This window comes from Drosophila grimshawi, unplaced genomic scaffold (genome assembly GCF_018153295.1).
Source record: "Drosophila grimshawi isolate 15287-2541.00 unplaced genomic scaffold, ASM1815329v1 contig_44, whole genome shotgun sequence".
Lineage (NCBI taxonomy): Eukaryota > Metazoa > Arthropoda > Insecta > Diptera > Drosophilidae > Drosophila > Drosophila grimshawi.
Genome location: NW_025063240.1, coordinates 4,792,140 through 4,815,972, shown reverse-complemented (window position 1 = coordinate 4,815,972; position 23,833 = coordinate 4,792,140). Strand labels below are relative to the sequence as shown.

General features: G+C 39.7%; 1 protein-coding gene across 1 annotated transcript; it reads left to right on the top strand.

Moving 5' to 3' along the window:
- The first annotated feature begins 795 nt into the window (after window positions 1–795).
- Window positions 796–23,737, top strand: LOC6558009. Its single transcript, XM_043215589.1, has 5 exons — window positions 796–988; window positions 2,873–3,231; window positions 18,791–18,897; window positions 20,119–20,394; window positions 22,215–23,737. The coding sequence occupies exons 3-5, from the start codon at window positions 18,892–18,894 to the stop codon at window positions 23,382–23,384; spliced, it is 1,452 nt and encodes a 483-aa protein (XP_043071524.1). The 5' UTR covers window positions 796–988; window positions 2,873–3,231; window positions 18,791–18,891; the 3' UTR covers window positions 23,385–23,737.
- Window positions 23,738–23,833: the final 96 nt, after the last annotated feature.

Below are 23,833 nucleotides of genomic sequence, written 5' to 3'. Positions count from 1 at the left end.
GCTGAGCGGAGCGGACAAATTGCTTCGATGACCTTATGTATGCATAAATATTGCAAGCTCTGCTTTGGCTGTTAGCTAGCTAGTTGCCAGTTTCAAGAGCAAGGCAAGGGCCTTGATGTGGCAGAAAAGTATTTGGGAAATTCTAAGGACAAAAGCCAGCATGCAATAAAAGCTCGACGGTGCAGCAATCCCTCATTCCCCCGTTCCCCTCGTCCTAAAATTGCTGGTCAACAGGTTGAGGCGAAAATACAATTTCCACGGCTTATATGTGTGTGTGTGTGTGTGTGTGCAATAAGCTTTTTTTCCTTCATTTTGGGGTAGCCATGGAAATTCAATTAGCAGCACAGGCGCTAATTGATGGCGCATTGAAAAGCTTGCCACTTGTTGAGATAGGCAGCATTGAAGCAACGAGGCGACCTCACGTGCTATGCCACCACACAATAAAAAGCTCAAGCTCGGCACGTGCCGTGAAAGAAAGCGAGAAAGCACAGCAAACACACACAAACTCAAATACAAACGCAAACACAACTACGAATGCAACTACAAACACGAGCTCCTCGCCAGAAAGGAAGCTTTACACGAGCCTCGGCACACGCAATTGAATTGTCGACGGTCGACAACAGTTTGTTGCTCAACCTGCACGCCAACGGACGTCTAATCCAAAAGAAACGGATCCGAAACGCACACACAGAGTAACGGCTTTTTCCCGTTTTAGTTAATGTTTTTTTGTTGTTCCGTCTGTCGGTTCGTCGTCGTCAGCCAACGGTCAGTTGGGGAACGGAGTTAAGCTCGCACTGTCGGCACAACAAAAAAAATATTAAAATAAAAAAAAATCGAAGCAACAACAACAGTAGTGGAAAAGAAAATGGAGTTAGTGGAAATTCCGTGAAGTGAATGAAGTAAAGTGAAGTAATGCGAAGCTGAAAAATAATTTGATTGTCTTGTGTGCGCTGGTGCATAAGGTTCAATAACATAATATCTCTAAAGGGTAAAGAGTGACCAGGGAATGGAGGAAGAGAAAGAGAGAGAAAGAGAGAGAGAGAGAGAAATCGCAAATGGAATAAATAAAAGTCAGAATTGCTGCTGCATTCTAAAGTCTGATGGCAATCAGCTGTTTGCCTGTCTGCTAATGACAGGAGTTTACCCAGCGGGATATTCGCTTCGGTAAACAGGCAGCAGCAGAAAACGTGACTGCGACCAGATAGTCTTTGGTCTGTGGTCTAATCTCTGGCAAGGTATTAACAGCAGTTACTGCGCTAATTTTTGGCCAAAAACCTTTTTACCAATTGCTAAGTGGTTTACCAGTAGGCCATCTACTGGTCTACGGCCACCAGCTGAGACATGTAATCAACGAGACCATCAACAATTTTCGTTAGGATGTGTATCGTGACAAAGTCCGGACTCGCATTGGGGCATGTCACAAGGAGCACAAGGTCAACACCGAACTGACCTGACCTGGCCAACCAGCTAAGTAAGGTCTAATTTTTTGGCCCATCGCAAATGGAGCTTGGGGCTTGTCTTAGATTAGCTTAAATGAAAATTAAATTATACTGCTATCACGACAAATTAGATGAATTAGCGCATTTAGTGGATAAGGAAAGCACTTTTAAAAGGAAGAAGACTGAACAGAATTCTTGCCTTACGTAAACTCTAGTCTAGTAGGCATTTAATGAATCCAAGTTATAACACAATTATAGATTATTCAAAATAGGTGCTTAATATAATTGATAAAAGATGAAGTTGAAAGTGAAGATAAATAAAGTTAAGAAGTATAACTCTAAGATTTAATCATTTCATGCACTCTTAGATACTAAAATTCTGTAACAATCTAATTTAACGAGTTGAGTTTTAAGCAATTTTGGAAATTAAATATCGAGTACCCAAATCGGTACGGTTTTCAATTTGAGAGGTAATAGGCGTACCATAAAAAAAGTACCTTAAATCAGTTTGTTGCTCGCACAATTAGGCACAATTTATGGCAAACAAGTCTTAACAAGAAAAACCAGTTCCACAAAAGTCGTGCAAAATATTCTCATGCAGACTTTTAGTATAGGCCTATATATGGTCCTTAAAGCCATGCAGCCCCGGGGATATTCTGTGCTCGTAAACCAAGGCTATATGCATTTGAAATGGCCAACGTTCGTTCGCGCAACAATGAAGGCAAAAGTAAACAAAAGAGGCGTGCCCAAAAAACAGCAACAACGACAATTGGTGAAATGGCAACAAAACAGAAGAGCCAAAAAAGAACACACACACACAAAAGCACACACAATTGTCGCAGAGGCTAACAGGGAGTGGTGGTGAGGGGGTTGGCGGTTGGCTAGTTGAATACGGTTAAAGCATTTGGGGCGAGTACATGACGTCATTAAGCATATTAAATGAGTTTACACGCGCACTGCTGCACTGCATACTCTCGCTGAGGCATGTGAGCTGATGTTGCTGCTGCTGTTGCTGTTGCTGTTGTCGGTTACTGTCGCTGTTGCTGCCGTTGGAGCTGGCAAATGGTGACACTGAAAAGCCATTAACAAACGCCTAATGACGCACTCGAGACACAGACGAGGGGGAGCAACGAGCTGGTTGGCAGTGGGTTTTTCTCTCTTTTTTTTTCTAAATATAAAATACACTCGTATGTGCATGTGCATGTAAGCTGGGGTTAATCAAGCTGATAATGAGAATGTTGAGCGAAATGACAATTAAATGGACATGCGGGAGGTCCCCAGTGCAATTACTGCTGCTATTACCTGCCACAACGCCCACACACACTCTCGACACTTCTCTCTCTCTCTCTCGCACTCTCACTCATTCTCACTCTGTCGCGCTATCAACGTGTCGTGTAATGAAATTGAAATATTAAATATTTATCTAATGCAAGAAAAATCACATCATCTTTTGTGGGGCCATATAAAATGCTCAACAAAAGAGCAATTTATCAGCATCCCAAAAGTGTGCTCCAAAATGTGTGAAAACCAACACCGAAAACAACAACAACAACAAGACCAATAACAACAACAACAACTTTAATAACAAGAAAAGCACACGCGTACAATTTGTCAAACAGGAAACACTCACACACACACACCCCCCACACACACACACACCTGCACACACACATCAAAAGCAGCGCGTTGTGATCTGTTTTTGCGTGCGGCTAAGAAACGCGCGCGTTTTTTAACGCTTGTTCTTCAATGATGGATCCAGACAAAGGATTAAAACGTGTAGCATGTTAAATGGGTAAGTTGTGCACAGCTACCCATTGTCTGTCCCTCACAATGATATGGAGTGATTTTTGAGTTAGTGTTGACCCACGTGACGCACACGTTTCCCCAATGAAAGTTGTCGAGTTAGCAAAGTGTGGTTGCCACTGTGTGTATATGTGGAAAGTCTGAAAAGCACGTGTAACTTATAAAATATGTACGTCCAATACATATTTAAACAACTAAACACACACACACACACACACACATTGAGTGGTGTGAGAAGAAGCAAAAACGGGATTGAAAACGACGCACACAGACCCAGTGAAAATGATGGAGGGAGTGTTGGGAGAAATTTTATCTTTGCTTGTGTATCAGTGTCAGTCAACGTTGCATGCCATTTAGACGCATTTTCCATATCATGCTTGATATGTCCGTGCACGTGTGTGTGTGTGAGTGAGTAAAGAGATTTTGTGTACAGGAATTTTGGTATGAGCCCAGCCCAGGTTTTTGGGTTGGGCCTTTCTTGACCTGCTTCGCCAGCAATGACAAGCACTATCCTTTTTACTGCATAATGTCGATCAAAAACGAAATGAGTCCAGAGGAATCGCACACTAACTGACGAAATGTGAGGACAACCTGACAGACAGTTACGTGAAAATGCTTTTAACTAAATGCCCAGTGTTGAAAATGAATATTTGTTGGATTTCAATGTTTGAAACTGCAAATTCCAGATAGCAAAATATAATTTAGTTTGAAATATAAGTCAGATATTTCTGAAAACTTGTTCACCTATATACATATATATATATAAGCCTGAGAGCTTAGATAATAATTATTTAATTTATGCGGCAACTGTGAAGTCAATTTTAGAATGGAAATGTTAACAATTAAAGACAATCTAATTCGCTAGAATATTGTTGACTGGGTTGCAAGGATCTTTGTAATTATCGATCTATGTTAAACAGTAAGCGGTAGGCAAAACTTGAATAAAATATGCTGTTGGGTCTGCTCCGGCAGGATTATGCTCCAAAAATAACTGCAAGAAAATCCTCAACAAAATTCCAACCCAAACCGCAAAACATGCAAAAATAGCAACCAACAAAAATTCTTCATTATTGTTATTGTTGTTGATGTTTTTCTTCTTTTTTTTTTGCGTTACTCTATGAAGCTTTGAATCAGTAATTAAAAGCAAATCCATATTCATTTCGTGCCTTGTGAGCGCCCCCCCAAAATGGCCGCACGAGAGTATGCTATAGAAAAGGAAAGAAGAAAAAAACGAAACCAAAAACCGAGTCGCTGAATTGCACGGAAGTGAGGTGAAAAGCAGGTGCAAGTAGAGTGTGTGGCATGTTGCAGTGCATGGGTATATGTTGTGTGTGCTTTGCACGGACAGAAAGGACAACACTGCCGGAGCAGCAGATAAGCCACCAGGCTGAGTGCCTGCCAGCCTTACTGTTTGCCTGCCTGCCTACTTGCCTGCTTGCCAGTATATTTATGTGTTTATGTGTCTGTATGCCCTGCCCGCTACCCGCTGCCTGCTACATGTTTGCTTAGCCGCGAACAGGAGTTGGACTCGTTTAGTGTGGCTGCTTCTGGGCTGTGGGCGCTGGGGTCTGAGGTCTGAGGTCTGAGGTCCTTTGCTCCGGCCTATTTACAGGCCTTCACTTTGCATGTTGCAAACAATTTGCCGCCATCGCGCTGAGCCCTGGCTGGCAGGCACAATAGTAGTCCTGTCGCGGTCGCCTTTTTCCTGCCATTTAGTGCCACAACAGCAAAATGTTCGTGCGACTAATTTGTGAAAAAAAAATCCACAACAGCTACTGGCACGAGACGTTAAAATCAACGGTCCGCACCATTAAAACGGGGCCAGCAAAATGCGCAACTCGCTCGTTGTTAATGACAAATAAACATACAGAATAACAACACACAAACAAAACAAACAAAAATGTGACAACAAAAAAACAATACTGACAACAAAAACAACAACTATAATTATCTGCATATATGTATGTAAGACGTGTGTATGCGGTTGTCAATTGAAAAGCCAACGCACACAAATTGCGGTAATCGCCTGCACAACGCTAATAAAAGAAAAAGTGTAAAATATGCAACAATTGAAAAGGCTTTTACGACCCCCTACAGAAGCTCCCACTGACTGTACCATCAGCCAATTACAAGCATATGGAGCACTCTCCAATGACATGTAAGCCGCCTCCGCAATTTTCGTCAGACACCGAAAAGTATGCTATATATTTTCACATTAAATAATCGCACTTCGCTTGTACTTTTCGGTGCGAAAGCAAACGACGAAAAACGCGTGCAACAAATAAAATGTATAAGCAAAACCGAAATGTGACTAAGCAGAGATAAAGTTGCGGGTAGCAGAAGACAAGGAGACAAGCAAAATCTGTGGGCGGCAGCTATTGGTTGGCCACATAAAAAAAAACGGAGCGGATTTTGGGCATTGAATTTAAGTAAGAAATACTTCTGACAGCTTGGAAATCTTGAATGATATTATACATAAATCAAAGTATGCGAAACACAATTGTTATAGACCGAAATCTCTTCGTTAACTTTGTACACAAGCAGCAAATTAAATTTTATTTGGCTTGCTAGATATTTGAGCTGATCACTTCATATATACACATACATACATATATATATATATATATTGATTGAATTGAATTGAAAATGTGAGCAAACACCCTCAAACAGTTTGAACGAACTATAATTAAGACTAATATTCGCTTTATAAATTAAATATAAACCAGTGAACTCTTTAAAAACTGTTCAAATAACATTCAAAATGTCAAGGTGCAATTACGAAAAATTGCTGAATAAAGCCTGACAATGAGATTTGCATTTTTGATAGGCACACACTTTGGGCACTCTAAACAGTTTCAAAAACACATATTCGGAAAATGTTTCCATGACCGAGGGCATCGAATTTCGTTTGAGTGTGCTGAAAGCACATATTGTGCGAAACAAATGCAAAGCAAACCAGCCATAAACCGATTTTGCCAACTTTGCTAACAGTGATTCGGGTATTCAACGCATCGCACACGTGCCCCATTCAACAAAACCCCCTGCAGCAGCCATACGTCCCTCGAGCGCCATCTGTAAAGGGCAAGTTGAAAAGCTTTCTTTTTGCTTATAAATAGCCAACACTTGAAGTGTTTTGCTGCTCAATAGATAACCAGGGCCATAAATTACGCACCAAGTGCTAAACATAACGAGCCAATTTGAAGAAAGCGGCTCCAGTATGAAAGTGACGGTAATTACGTACGCTTATAATTAGCATACAGATTACCCCGACAGATGAAAAGCAGCCGGAAGTTGTAGGAACTGCTCATTGAGATACGTATCACAAAATGAATGTATGTAAAATTATGAACTAAAATTACAAATTAATTGAAACGAATGAGAAACTTTTGCTGCAAATTCAAAAAACAACAGCAACCCATATACAGAGTGAACTAAAAGTCGCATACATAACAAGCACATAAACATTTCAATTATGTTGCTGTGCGAAAACTTTTTGCGGCGAGAGTTTCAAAAACTTTTATAATTAAGCAAATCTCACTCGTGCTCTCAGCAGCAGCAGCAGCAGGAGGCGGTGGGAGGGAGGGAGAGAGGGAGGGAATGGAGTGCTTTGGTAATTAGCAGGCAAATGTCTAAACAAAGCCAGAACTCTCAAAACAAATGAGCCACAGCAAGCATAACAATACATGAAATGGCTGCGGGAGATGAGAGTGAAGGTGAATGTATTTTAGGGGGCCGCAGGGAGGGAATGGGAACAATGAAAGAGGAACAATGGTAGCAGGCCATTTCCGGTAGACATGTGTGTGCACGCGGCAGTCGCCAGGGGGCGCCGGAGTGCTCTCTGTGTGTGAATGCAGCAACAGTTTGTTGCTTTGTTTGTCTGTTTGCCAGGGCAACAACAGCAATAACAGCAATAACAACAAGAGCAACAACAATAACAACAACGACACCGACACGCTCATAAATTTTTAATTAAATTGTCGTTTTTATTTTGTGCCAGTGACAATGCATAGGAAAACGCACTGATTGCCTGCCTATATGGCACTGTAATCGAGTATGGGGCTTACCTAAACATACATACATGCATACATACACACATGCACACTTACATGTATACATACATACGTAGACGCAGTTAACTTGCCATTCAATTGCTTGGCTTTATTTGCCATTTGCCTCGAGGGTAAACTGAGTTGTTTAACTTGCAATTGAGCGGTCCTCGTGGCAGCGAGTAAAATCACATTAAATATTTAGTATGAGCACACATTGGCTGTAAATTATCGTATCGTATGTTGGAGGACGATTATCCGAGTATCCTGCGAAACGGTCGATACACGGCATAGAATACTTTCATGAGGCAAACACAGCTTGCCACTAGTTTTGCCACTAATTGGAAAATATTCGATCTGATTTTCACAGTACACTTGACGTTTATCAATTAAATTAACTTATTTAAAACGACTCACATTGATTAGAATATTTGGCTTATTAGTGAATTCTTTATATATATATATATATACATATGTAGCTGTATACAAATCAAAGCTCAATCAATAACAGGCTTTATTTGCATCAAATCAACTGCTGAAACAGTGATAATCTGTACCAATTTTAATAAAACTGCCCAATAAAAATAAAATTCAAACTATTCTTATGCAAGCATTCGTGGATGTTTTATTCACTTTAATAGTGAATAAACGATTTAATTACATAAATGAAAGTTAATTTATCAGCTCCGTGCGATTAAGTTGTTGAGCCTGTTAGGCCACGCTGTCAAGCTAAATAATTGATCAGAAAAACAAAAAAGCATACATAAACTAAATTATTGATGAACAGAATATGCTGCTGTTTTTATCTATGAATGTAGGCGTAACTGTGTTGCCAACACCCACTCAATAAATTGTGTTGGCATTTATAGCCACGTGAGTTGAGTTTTCACGTCGACAGGTCAGGATTTGACCATTAAGCAGGAGGAGTAACGGTTGCGCAAGTGTGTCCAGAAATCGGGGTCAGATGATAAATGATATTGGCCGACAATTGCGGCCAAACACCGTGGTCCTCTCACTCGACAAAACTCTAATTAACATCATTTGCCTTTATAATTGCCAGCCAGGCGATGAGCCGTAGAATTTTAGTATGTGGCGACGTTGCGTTGCTTGTGTTGAGTATTGGGTGTTGTGGCTTGCTCGGTTGCTGCTTGGCAATTTTGCATGCAAATAACTGGAAATTAGTGTAAGTGCTCATGGACATGCCACAACGTCGGCAAACAGACGGCCAACCACTAAGTACCAAGTACTGGCAGATGGCAACTCGACTGCCTTAGTTGCCACAAGGTGAGCAACGCCAGCGGAGACATAAAAGATAAATAGACGATGGCGGAATAAAGTCGCAAGTGCTTCGGCTACATGTGTGAGTGGGTTTGTGTGTGTGTGTTCGTCCTGTATTTGTATGTTGTGACTTAAAATGCACGGGAGGTTGAGAGATTATAGCTGCATATCCGCCTGCTGGTTGAGCGCTTCATAGAACCCATTAAAATGCAATAAGCGCGCTAAACGCTTTTCCATGGCGACTAAGCTCACGTTTAAAATGGCAAAAGAACGTGGGCAGAACAAATGCCAACTACAAAGGCTTATATATATATATATATATATATTGTTTTGAATTGTGAACTGTCTACATAAATAAAAATGATGTTGAGGATGATGCAGATGTGAAAAGTGCACATTGAATTTAAAGAAAAGAAAATAATAAAGAATTAATATTATTAGTTTTTGATGTGTTTCTTTCCATGTGCTACAAGCTTAAAGCACTAGTCACTAATAAGAAAATGATATTAATACATTAGTTTCAACAATCTTCCAATATTATACTTTATGTAAGATATGCTAAATTAGATATTCCTTAAGTATGATTTATGAAGAAAAAGATTTTGGGAAATAAAAAAATTATGAAATAACTTTATAAAATATAATTGATATATTTGTAATACTTCCAGTAAATGAAATAAATTACCATAACCAATTAGATTAATATGCTATGATGTATTTAAGAGCTGGCAGCTTGAATGCTAGCTTAATTGTAATAGCCGACAACTCGTGTTTAATTACAGAGTTAGTGATTCTAGTACAGTCAGTCCTGGTCATTAATTAAATAGATAAAGCAAATATTTTAATTTCGCCATTTCTCCTGGCCGAAGGAATAACACACTTATAGAATACTACAAAGATTTCGCAGGATGGTCACAAAATACAATCAACTAAAGAAGTCACAATTCAGTTATCGGCAAAAGATATACACATCTATTGACTATATGCAGCGACATGTTCACTTCCGATTATTTAGAACTATTAAAACTATACATTTTTGAATAATGGAACAAATTTAAAAAAATTAATGACCAAAATAATTGTTAAGTTTGATGATAATGAACAATTGATGCTTACTAGTGTGTTTTACCGTAAGGATTTTTTGGAAAAGTCCATTTGACGGGAGTCAGGCGAGAAGAGAATCTGCGTTGTTGGACTTTGCAAATCTGTTAAGTCATGTTACAAAATAAATTGATAATACAGAAACTAAAGCGCAAAGCTCTAAGCAAAAATTACAATAAAGGAAAAGGAAGTTTTTCATTTTGAATAACTTCACACGAGTACATAAGATAAAGAACTGTTGCATTCGATTAATCTACTTAAACATGCGGTGAGGTATTTTACATATTCTAATTTAAGCACATAGTTGAGTAGCATTTCATCATATGATTAAGTATTTTTGTTGTTGTACACTGCAATTAATTTATACATTATTAATGAAAAAGCATGCAATAACATTTAAACGTCAATGGAACTGTTCTAAAACTGAAATTAAGATTTCAATTAAATAAATCGATAAATAAATAAAATTAGGTATAACTAAGTATTTAAATTAGTCAGTGGCTGAAAACCTAATTAAATTAATTAAAAATGCACAGTGACAATGAGTGACAAAACGGATAGTGTGAGCGACACGTGGCGTATGCGCAACGTCATGACTATGACGAGTGGCAAGAACTAAAAGCCAAACAAGAGACGAGCACAATTTGTTGATGCGCCCCATTAGCAAAGTGAATGGGGACATGCGTAAGCAGCGGAAACGAGGAGCATAAATTGGCCGATTCCCGAGCGGCATTGTTTACAGCGTTGCCACGCATATTAATTGCCTGTTTAAGCAAATTAACGCCACCAAACAGCAGCAGCATTTCCTCCTTTTCTTTTTTGTGCTTTTTAATTTTCGGTTTTGTACACAATTAAACTGCGGTGCAAATGCCACTTCATCAACGCTCACAACTGCAATCGCATTAATAATTAAGTGGCAGCCGAGTGTTGATTTAAAGCAAAAAAAAAGCAAAAAAAAAAAAAGCAACTGTTGGCAAAAAATGGACAAAGAGTCCACTAGACACACGTTGCCAACTAGAGCACTCTTATCTGGGGCAGTGTTCGTACGTGAACTTCGGTTAAAAATCGTATTTGCAAATTAAAATGCAAAATGAATTAAGCAAAATTAGTTTTGCCTTTCAGAATCGTTTCAATTATAAAGAAATTCTATGATTTTATGCTTTAGCCAACTTACTTAACTAACCAACCAATGTGGTTAGTGGTTCTACAATTTTAAGCAGCTTTATTTTGGATTTAGGTAATCTACTTTAAAATAATAGTGTGCGATAAAAGAGTTCTGGGAACAAATACTTCAGCATATTCTGCGAATCAGAATAATTATCGCACATGTGCCCCATTGCAAACATTGCTCGTACGCTCGGCAAACAATGCATTTGACGATGGTGCAGATTTTATTTGTTTAAATTAAACCGCATTGCTGCTACTTTATGCATAGAGCTGTCAGTCGAGCTCAGAGCTCCCCTCTGGAAGATTGACCGGCAGTGTCCCGAGTATGTAGACATTGTGAAGTGCTACAGAGTGAATGGCGACGACAAATGGTGTTCATGGCATGCATTCTGATTCTGCATTCTTATTCTGGCATCCGAGTGAGCGCAAATTGAATTGCCGAAAGGGGGCAGGCTGAAATGTACAACACCAAAAGAGAATGATGGAAAATGTTGAACAACGAATACAATAAGAAAAAAATACAAATTTCAATTAGTTGAGTCTTTCTACACTTTAAGTGTTGCCACATACCTTCAACTCAACACAAATACACAGCAGCTGCTCAAGGACAACACACACACACACATTCATAGATTAAGGCATACACACACACAGACACAAAGATACAGTTGTAAACAGCAGAGTCAAACATCATTGAAGCGGCAACCTTGATGAGCTCAGATGAAAACAATTAAAAACGCCAGATAAATTTGCGAGGCGGTGAGACGTGCCAAACACTCGAACTTTTTAAAAAAAAATGTTGAACTCACTTAATTGAATTGAATGCCAAACGATTTTGCTGATGATGATGCCGATGATGATGTCGATGATTATGAGGATGAGGATGAGGCTGGCAAAGCGCAGTCAAGTGCAAGACGTAGTTTATGTTCTTGATGTGCTCAGCAATATGGCAAATGGATTCTATGCGTGTGTATATATATGTCTCTGTGTGTGTGTGTGTGTGTGTGTGTGTGTGTGACCTGGTTACCACGCCGTATTAGCGTGTCAAAATGACATCAACTTAAATCAAACTTTGCCATTGTTTTTGTGCTATTGTTGAATAAAACGATACCGACAACGATGACGCCAAAAGCTAAAGTCAAAGGTCTGCAGACAGGTTCCCTAAATGGGTTGAATTTTATTCCCTTGATTGTATCTGAGACCCTCAAGCAACTAGCAACAGAAGTCAAGCAATTTCCTTCTGTACAAAGTTGTGTACAACTTTTCATGACTTAACACTAAATTGGAAGTCAAAGTGTTTCAGAATCTCAACGAAGACCAACTCATTATTTGGTTAAACTTTTTGCTGAACAGTTGATAAAGTTTCTTGTAACGTTGGCAAAAAGCACAAATTAACTTTGAATACATTGGAGAAAATGCGCCTGGGAGATACTCAGCACACGTTCTTAATTAGTTTGTTTAATTTTAGTCCAAATACATTAAAAGCAGCTGCTATTTGCTACTGCCTGATTAACATACAAACATATGTGTGTACATATGTAAGTTTATTTATTGTCGCATTAGCTTAATATTATAGCATTCATAAATTAAGTCGTCATTAATGCATTTTAGGAGTGTGTTAAAAATACAAGCAAAAAGTACTTTCCATATGTATTAATTATTAAATATGATTTCCAATAAAATAAATTTTATGAAAGTATATAAATTCGTTTAATCTATGGCATGTTATCGATCCACCCTCGCCAACTGTTGACTGCCTTTGACTGGCGCAAAGGTGGCCTTTGTTTTTATGACCTTTCCACACGACACACACAAATGGCGTCTAGCCTCCAGCTACCGCATGTTGAACGAAGTCGTGGCAACTTTAACACATTGACATTTGTGTTCTTAAGATAAGGGCCAGAGGGACATGAGAGGACTCCAGCTACGGTCTCTGGTTCTGGCGCTCGTTTAACTAATGTCCCAGACATTAAATATAATATGCTTGTTATGCACATACTTGCTTCGATTATCGATAAACCGAATGACGGCACAACCCTTTACAGACCATTCACTTTGCGGACTGCATTCGCAATTAAAAGTCGATTTACCGCATTCCACATGCAAAGTCAAAAAGCGAGCAACTAGCAACTAGCAACGGGTAACTTTTTTTGGCAACAGGCTGCCTGCTGCTGCCGGCTTGGGGGCATAAGTTAGTGGCAGCGTCGTGCTACGCGTAGAAATTGAGTTGCCACCAATTGAAAAGATTGTTGCTGTTGTTGTGGCCACAAAATGGTTAGCACACAGCAACACTCAAGTGACTACTTGAGACTTTTTGAGGGCACACACAATGGCAGCAGTAGCAGTAGCAGCAGCAGCCACAATTGAGGCTGAGACTGAGACTGAGGCAGAGGCAGAAGCAGCAAACTGCGTGACCGGAAAGTGTTTCGCGTTTCCGGTTACCGCAGCCACCGACGAATGAGTCGTGGTTACAATTCCTCAAGCCACCGAGGCAACATCAAACGGAAGTTTGCCACGTAGACAACAACAACAGCGACTACAATAGCCCACTGCCACAAATGGTGCACGTGTTTGTGCCACAGGAAATGCCAATAAGAAAAGTTTAATGCGACATCATAATACTCTCAATGTCGTTCTAAAATAAGCCAATAAATAAAACTTTGTAATCGCCTTTATTATATGCTCATTTCACTGAGTACCTATACAAATTTGTTGCATAATACCTGGTGTTTATATGATTAATGAGATTAGAGGTATTACAGGACTTCTGCAGCATAATTGAATGAAGAAAATAAATGTTATTTTAATAATAGTTAACTTAAAGAACGGCACTTGAAATATATTAAGTCAAATAACTTGCTTTTAGTTGAGTATTAATAAAATATTTAATAAATGTGTACATAATATGTAAAGGCTTCTAAAGGACATGTACATTTCGTAAAGGACCTCGTGGGTAAAAAATAACTACAGTGCTCACAAATTGGCTGCTTGCATTTGGGAAATTTGAAGGCAGCTTTGTGGTTACTCCTTTATGGCACACATAATAAATGAAGTGCACTTAGAGACGAACTGAATTGGAGCCAAAATAAAATATTATGTGGCTTTTGGGTTTATAGGAGTCGCGCTTTCGTGGTTCCAGACCGAAATGTAAATCGGTTTTCCTAACCTACCGAAAACCGATTGCCAAAGTCAATGACAACAAATGTCACGTTTCATCAATAAAATGTGCTAAAATGTTAATACAGGCCAACACACAGTGTGAGCAACAGCCACAAGAACAATAATAACAAAGCTGAGCAAACACAAAAGAAATAAACCAAACAAAATCCGCAAAATGGTTCAAGTACTTGGACGGACTAGTGGACGTCCTTGTCCAACTTCTCGGCCATTTCTCGCCTGCCATGCAAATTTCAAGCCAGAAAACTGTGCCTTTTTATTGAGCTTATACTTACTTACAAAAGGCAGCTTTTCCATAAAGTAAAACTAAAGGTAAAGCAAAAAAAAAAAGAAACAGCAAAGTTAAGTTAATTGCTTTTGCATAAAGAGGCCGTCAAGAAGCAGCTGCTCCATTTGCCAGTCGAGGTAGCCTTTGCAGAAAGCGCGCAACGGTGCAGAAGACGAGGCAACAAAAAGAAACAAAGAAAGCAGAAAGGAGAAAGAAGAAAATGAAACGCTCCTCTTAAGCCTGCCAGCTGCCTGCCAGTTGAATTGCTGCTCAATTGTGCGGAAAAAAATATTTCCATTGGTTGATTTACGCGCCCCGTGTAAAAGATGAAATATGCTAGTAGGATGAATGCCAAAGTCCTTTGAAAGTGGCTTCTAACTGGGGCATGCAAGTGAGCCAGGCTCATTGTGTAAGGCGTACCAGATTGAAGGCAATATCGTGATGCTTTTCTTCTACAAGGTGATTTGATTTCAATTATGATAAAGTTCCGATTATAAAGCTAAAATCCCTTTACATTTAGCTACAGTTTGCCTTATGCAAATTAAAGATTAAAATGTCTCAAACCACACTAAAGGCTTAATCTAGAATGAAAGTGTTAATCTTTGAACCACTTTGGATTTTCCAATTTTAAAACCACATGAAACACAGCATGCAATGTCAACGCAATTAAGATAAGGCTAAATCACGCCAAGACTTTGACAAAATGTTCAGCATACTTAACAGACATTATCGCGGATTAAACTGTTTGATATTTAAGGTTTAGCTGATGGAATGAAACTCAGTAAGAAAAGCAATTTTGTCTTAGCAAATGGCTTTCATTGCACAGTTTAACAAATGTAAACGCAAACACTTAACGGCTTTCATAAGGTATTAGAGAGCTTAGTGTGAGTTGAATTAATTTGTGGTTTGGGTGGATATCAAACACAACTCTTTGCCTGTGAAGTTCTGTGGTTCTCAACTTAAATGGGGGTGTGGTTTGGATTATGCTTACTAATAGAAGTCAACTGGGAGCTCTTAGACTGAACAAACTATACACTTGGGTCAACGTCCGATTTGATTAGCTTCACCCAACTTAATTTTACAAATTAGGGTAAGAGGTTGAGCAAACAGCCCAGCTCCCCGAGGATAAACTAATGGCCCCCACAAATTCTGTATGTTCAGCATACGCTTTGTGCTCAAAAATATCTCCCAGCTATGTGCAGGTGTATATGGTGTATATGGTACAGAAAAGTACGTTCAGATTCTTAACGAACCACAACCAAGCAGTTTTGTGGGAGGTAAACGACTTTGAATGCCCGCCAAAGTATGCAACATTTTTTATACATGGAAACCAACTAACTAAACAGTTAAGGACTAAGAAATACTCTACATTAAAACAGAGAATATTATAGTTTAAGTGGCAGAATGACTTAAGTGGAGTTATTTATAGTGTTCTTTATTCAATTTAAAGTAACAGCATATATCTATATATTTTTATTAAATAGTAGAGATTAGTTTCTTGTTTAGTAGATGGAATACTCGAGCTAAACTTAAGCGAAAGCTTAAGTTTCTGCCATTCATCAACTCAATATGCCCAAAGAACATTCACAGCAAACAGGGTATTAAAATCAGATTGTTGGCCACACGGGCTACATCTATAATTTACTTTAACACGTTTGTTGCCTGCGTGGGTTTGTGTGTGTGAGTGTGTGTGAGTGTGTATGAGTGTTTGTGAGTGTGTGTGTTGTGAGACAGTGTTTTCAACTATGCATGCGTTGGACACTTTGACTAAATGGCATGTAATAAAATTTCAATTGCTATGTCTGGATGGCTTTGTTTGGGTCTCTCTCCTAGGCGAGCAAAAGACCCCGAAATCTTATCACGTGTGCTATTCAATTAGTTAAAGTCCAGCCAAATCATGCGATGTAATTGGGGGGGAATATACCCAGCCGAAAACTAATTATTCATAATTACTGCTTATTAAATCTAATTTGTGGAATCCGACAGACTGAGTCGCATTTGCTAAACTGTCAATGTTACATAGAAACGTGTCGTGCAAGAGTAACAGGACATTATGATGACAACCGTGTTGTTGTGATGTCCTTGCACACCAACACCCTCACATACATTGAATGGCCCTGACCTTTGGCATTAGCAAATGGGAACTGGAACCGAAACTTAACTGGTCTCGAGCAACAAATTTGCTTATAATTCAAATACATGCCGAACACAAAAAAAAGAAAAGAAAAAACACAAAATACAAATACATAAAACAAAAAACACAAAATAAAAAAGATGTATAACGAGCGGCAAGAAAAACACGTTAAGCAAACACGATAACTATAGTATACATTGAGTGGGTGTGTGTGTGTGTGTGTGCTTCGGTGTATGTGCAACAAGGATAGCAAGGACAACGTGCGACAAGGCGCACACAAGAAATGTATTTCAATTTAAAAATATTCGTCACGCGCAACACAAAAAGCGAGTTAACAGCTCACACCCGATCCTAGACAATTGCGGCGGGGGCGTCGTTATTTGTATAATTGCTGGCGTGCTTGGGCTTGAGAACAGACGACGAGAGAGAGAGAGAGAGAGAGGGAGAGAGAGAGAGGGAGTCACAGGTTTTGCCCATCCAGTTTATGCCACGACGTGCTGCAAGGACGCGTCACAAAGAAAGGACATTATCGTGACAGACATTGGGCTAACAAGTTTATAGCCAAGTTAGCCACATCGCTGCTGTAATTGAAATGATAGCAACGATTTATGGCTGCATATCAACGGAATCCTTGACCATGGCATTGTGAGTGTTTTGTTGACATCGATTGACATCGGACACAACAAAAGCCCAGTCCGGTACGACACACAACAGCTGAAGGACACCTCGAGTCCGACTCTGGCGAGGACTTTGAATAAACGAGCGCAAAAACGTGCATATTGTTGTGTCTGCATTTGAGGTTGAGGTTGAGGTTGAGTTCGAGGTTGGGCAGAAGGAACCACGTGCTGTCCTTCGATTGCCATGGAATGCAACAAAACGAGACTTTTAACTCAGGCTCGAGGCCAGCACAGGTGCAAATACAACAACCTGCCAGCTGTGTGGGAACTGTCAACTTGGTCTGCTGCGGTTGTTTGTTACCCTGAACCCAATGAAAACGGGTAAAATGAATATCATCTCAAACCCTATAAGGCTTCCTATGAATATATACAACATGCACATGCATATTATTAATCAACTAAACAAATTTCATCAAGATCGGATAACAAAACATCCAAGTCTTAGTCGAAAATGTACTTATAAATATATCTTATATGTATATATTTTTTGGCAATAAAACTATAAAATATTTAACAGTTGAGTTCAGGGTAAATTGTAGTCGAGCTCACTCGACTATAGCATTTGTACTTGCTTTATTAGTCGGTGCCAAGGCAATTGCAAGATATATGGCGGCCAAACAATCAGTTCCAGCTGGACACGAATTTATTACGTCTGATTAATATCTGTAAATGTGTATACAAGAAGATTATTATGATTTTGGCGTGGATTGTGTCAAGCAACGCCATAACGAGTTGATATTCTTCTCTTCCTCCAAACTAGACACTCAACTTAGCAGCTTTCTTGATAAAGCCCAGCCAGAGTGTTTTTATACTCTGAAATTTAAAATGATTGATATGTGGATGGTATACGAGAACTTATGGGACAGTTTCTTGAGTAAGTTACCTTCATACATACGGATTAAATATACTTCGTTTTGAGTACTGATCATGATTTAATATTCTTTATGGTTTCTGCATTATGCTCTTTGACTCATTAAAAGTAAACTAAAGAAATAAGATACAAACAAATCAGTTACAATGTAAGCTGCTTGAAATCTTCAGCTGCGATTAGTTTGAAAAGTCAAGTTTTTTATTGCATTTCCATAGCTAGTTTATTACAGTATCCCGTCAACTGTCAAACTAATTATAAGCTGCAAGTGTTAATCACACGCAGCGAAGGCCAAATCCCTTATACGCACTAAAGAGCGAGACACAGCTGGCAGCAGTTGCTGCTGATTTATGTCAGCAGGCGTCGCAGCCATCCATGTGTTAAATATTGTAGACGATGCCCTTCAACTTGACCAGAGAGCGTCGCTGCTTGGCAATGGGGGACATTCGTATTGGTCTGAATGTTGTTTGAGTCAAATGTCCTTGTCAAACACTAATGGCGTCGTCGCCATTCTCAATTCCCCATTGTCCTTGTCATGTGTTAATGTGCGACACTCAAGGCTCGTTTCCTGCTCCTGCTATGACGTCGTCTTTGCAAGCTCTTTTCTATTTATGCGTTTTTTGGTAGCTGCTCAACTCGAATAAAACAAGTGAAATCTTTGTTTGTTTATATAATTGAAATGTACATTTGCTTGTGTGTGTGTGTGTGTGAATAAATTCCATCTTCAGAAGAACGTGTGTCAGCTCTTATGGGATTACCTACATTGTATTTTTTTTCTTAGCATTTTACTAGCTTAACTCTCATCATGTCTTTTTTATTATTTATTTTGCAGGTTTTATGTCTGTACAGCTTTCCATCGATTTTCGTGTTGCGCCAACAACAGACTGGGGATGAAACACCGAACATATAAGACCGATTTGATATTACAAAAATATGCAGGTAAATATGATACGAGGCCAGAAATGTTTTACTTCCAAGCAACGAAACAGAGACAAAATGAAAATAATCACCAATTAGCATTTTGCCTGTAAAGTAAATCAAATCTTGTAAATATATCAAATTGTGTTTGAAATCAAATGCTCAGCAAAGCAAGGAAGTGTAATTGAGACGTATAGTTATTTTGGAATTGTGCAACGACCCTCTTTAATCTGGGGAGTCAGAGTGATGTGGGGCACATAGAATGCAACACATAACTCACTTAAATTGCAATAAGACTTGGCCAAATGCAGCGCTAGAATTTAAAAAACGCCAAACATTCACAACGAACCTGTACAGTGCAAATCCCAAATGATGAACCAACGACAGATGCACACACACATATACACAACACACACACACACACACACATACACACACACACATGCAGCTACACAATAATGGCAACGATGCAAACAAAACTATTTATTAGCGCTTGGTAAAATTGCATTTTGGTTTGTTTAACACATGCACACAAAAAAACACACACACAAAACACACATACACACACACACACACACATAGACACAAGGTGTGCAGGTGAGTAACTGTAAATATTTCAATAAATTGCCAACATATATGGCGCTCATACGCAGGTCGGCGATTGCGATAACATATCGTGATATGTCAAAAAAGTTGGATTTTGACTTTGGTCACGAAACCACTTAATGGCTCTGTCATTTAAGCGTATTGGGATTTTAAATGAATCATCGTCAGAGTTGAGCAACTTAATGGGAAGTCATTTCCATTTACATAATTCACATTTCTTTTAAACTATATTCGATTTTTGATTAATAATAAATGGCAAATACTCTGCATTAATTATTCATAATAATGTAATCGCTGCCCAACTCAGTAGGGTGTTTAATAAATCAAATAAATAGAAAATTTAAGATGCACAGAAGTTATCCACAAAATGGCACATTAATGGAAGAATGAATGAATATGCGGAAAACCAACTCTGCTTAACATTTAAATTCACTTAAACGAAAATCAAATTAAATAAGAAAATCAAATTTAAAGGGAGGAGCATTCGGTTGAGAGCACAGTAAATATAATTAAATTATCGAGAAGCACATCCAGCTGTTCAATCGTATAAACAATTCAGACTTTTAAGCTTTCAAAAGAGACGATGGTGTTAATCAATATCTGTTTGATTTCTGGTATTTCGTTTTTTTACAACAGAAACAAGAAAAAAGGCGCGAACTGCGCCTAAAGCGATTCTGGCGCTCACCAAAAACGACATCCTCGGACGATTCGACTGGCTATGAGAGTCCGACGCGAACGAAACCAGCCAGCAGCGATGCACAGCGTTTCAATCATCTGCACTATACCAGTCTCTCCCAGGGGTCCGGCACCACCTCATCATCCGCGGCAGCAGCTGGTGGGGGTGGCGCCACCACATCGACTAGCAGCAAACCATCCTGTTCGCTGCCGCTGCTGCAGGTGTGGCCCAGCCAGGTAGGCACAATCAACAGACACTTTCGCAGTTGTCGCTTCTACCGCAGAACTGTGTGTGTTTGTGTGTGTGTGTGTGTGTGTTTGTGTGTGTGTGTGTGTGTCGAATATTGAAAAATGATTTCTGTTGTTTCACGCTATGTTTTTTCATTTATTTTTCTTTATTTTTTTATTTCGTTTGAGGTTGTATTGTGTGCATTTTGTGTTAACTTGTTTTCAAACTTTTCTCTTTCACCCCCGCCCAAATAAAAAAAAAAACCATCTGCCTCTTGTGCAACAACTACTAATACTACTACTATACAATGTTTCTGTGTGTGCGTTGCGTGTTTGGTTTGTTGGTTTTGATTCCTGGTTTTGCTGGTTTGTTTCTGGTTTCTGGTTTGGTAGCCGCTTTTGCGCCAGGAGGGCTTCGTACAGTTGCGCCGTAACAGCGGCCCCGAGGGCCAGCGGGTATGCTTTCGTTCCTTTAATACATCAAGTCTCTCTCTCTCTCTCTCCCTCTCTATCTTAGTCTGCTCATTTTGCTAAAACTACTAACTAACTTACTTGCCTACTTACTTCCTACCTACTACTACTATTACAATTAATTCGTAGACTTTTTGCATGCCTCGATTACCATATATAAATATTCAAATCAAATGGGCTTTTCGCTCAGTCTTCCAATTACATTTTTTGACTAAATTGTGTAAAAATTAAATCAAATAAAAATAATAAACCTACCCTACTTGAGGTTTTTGCGTATTTAACACATGTTTTTCTTTAACTAGACTACGTTTTTTGGGCCATTTTGTCGACTATTTGTGTAACTACTCCTTTTTCCCTGCACAACAATCGGGGTTTTAATCAATATAAGACTTTTGTGTACATAACAGAAATTTAATTTTGATAATAGAAACATATAAATGTTTCTTTTAACCATTTACTTTTGTTTAGATACTAACACACTTTTATTTAAATTCTACAACATTTACAAAGCTGCATGTTTTTCGAAAGCCTTTTGTTTTTTTTTACAAAACTAGTCATTACTTGAAGTAGAAAAGAGTTACTTAATAGAATTTCTAAAATCATTATAGTATAGTTTATTTTTTAAATACTTCATCATGATTTTAGAAATAGGTAAAACTTTAATTTGTATCTTCTGAAATGAAGCAGAATGAAAATAACTCTAGCTCGCTTTAACAGTTTTGCCAATAATTTATAATAGCATTTTACTCTGGTATTTTACATAACTTATATTTAACAAGCTCTAAGAATAGTAAAAAGTTTTAATAGATTTATTTAAATGCAACTTTGGTAGTCCCACGGCAACATAAAATAAAATTCATTAAAACAAATATTACAAATATTACAATAAATTTAAATGAGATTCGTCAGCTAAAAACTTACATGAAAATTTGTTATTTTTATATAATTTTTTTATAGACATGACAAAAGACAAATATTTAATTAGGGGCATTTTTTTACACATACTCGTACACTTTTTACACAGCAATTTATTTTCTAAATTTTACACAACTTTTATTTGGATTTTGAAGTTTTTGTACAAAAAGAAAGAGTTTATAAAGATTTTATTTAATACTCGCACCTACTCAGTGAAAACTGGCTAAGACTAAATCCGTTTACATTAGTCACTTTGTATATACTTGTGTATTTTGGAACACCGATCACCAGTCAAATAACAAAACGTTCCACAGCCGTCCCCAGCACAAAATGCTTTAGAATCCAAGCAATAAAAAAAAAAAAACAAAAACAATCAATGTACCCAGTGCACTTAAGGAGCACCATTCAACTGTCACCTCTCTCAACTGTTTTGCTGTTTACAGGACTCACCACGCGGCGAAGCGGATGGCCAATCCTTCATCTTCCCCGCCATTGTGGAGACGAGCGTGGGCAGCACCAATCTTGCCGTTGCATCCACAAGCAGCAGCAGCAGCAATAACAATGGCAGCAACAACGGCAGACGCGACAACAATCATCTGACACTGAGACGCAGCTCCCTGTACTGTGATACCCTGCACGCTGGCGATTCCGGGATTGACTCGGTGCAGGCATCGCCATCGCCAAATGCGTTTGTAGCACCGCCGGGCGTTCACATTCTGCCCAGCGGTCAGACCGGCGGCGGCTCGTGTCATGTGTCCCCAACAAGTACGCCCACGCCGGGCTCGCCGAGTCTGTCGCTTGGACGACGGCAGATGCGCAACAGCATCTGTGTGTTGCCCAGCGGTGCTGCCAACTATCGCCGCAAGTCCAGTGCCCTGCTGCATCCGGATCATGCGCGTCTGTTTGCGTTGCGCATGAAGCATGCAGCGGCGCTGGAACGGGCGCAAACATCGCCGGATCAGACATCGATTGAGGATGCGAATGAGTTTCATGACAATGGACTGGCCACCAATATGCGTTTGTGCTCGGCCTCGTCGTCGACGACGTCGTCGCTGACATCCGTGGCAGCGGTCAGCCTGGGCGGGGGTGTGGCAGTCGCTGGTATCGCTGGGGGCAGTGGTTGTGGCAGCAGTGGCGGCATTGCCACAGCCAGCAGCGGCGCCTGCTCCTCCTCCGCTTTTGCTGTCGGCGCGGCGGGCGCCCAGCAGCGCGTCTCCGATCCGTGGCTGCAGCCACAGTCCGATCGCGATTCGCGTCATGGACACCAGCATGATGGACGCCGTCGCTCATCGACAATGACCGCCCGCTATTCCCTGTTCGATGCCCTCGATCTGGAGTACGTGCTGCTCCGGGCGGCGGCGCGCGGCTCTGTGGGTCCCTATTCACTCAGCGAGTCCATACACAAGCTGACCTTCACACAGTCGCTGGCATTTCCAGCGCTCGCCCGCGGTCTGGCGACCAAGCGCCGGAGATCGGCAACGCACACCAGCTCCAGGCCGCTCAATCCACACGAATCGGGCTTGAATACGTGCGCCAAAGTTGTCACCGCTGTCGTCCTAGTCGCCATCTCATTTATGGTTTTTCTCATCGTGTACAAATTTGTGCGCACGTGAGGTTTACTCCTGGCTCCGACGCCAGACTACACCGTCACATATCAGTCGAGCACCAGCTTGCAGACGGAAGCCTCGTCCTCCGTCTCCAACGTGTTGGCTTCCTCAACGGCGGGCCGGAGTCTGGGCAAACATTTGTCGGGGTTCAGGAGTCAATTGGGCCACAGGGAGGCCGACTTTGGGTAACAGAAAAACAGCGGAAATTGTAACGAAAAATTTGTGATAAACTTTTCAAATGATAAAACAAATTTCCACACACACACACAAGACACACATACAAATAAAAATCAAGGCTTACAACTAGTAAACGTAAATGGCTTGCAAGTGTTTCAATTGCAATAATAGCATTATCATAAATAAGCATTTTAAATATAATTATTTTTATATCAATATTAAATGTAAGCGCTTCTACTTGCTGTTAAAAACGCGCGCGACCAACTCGCCTGCAAAAC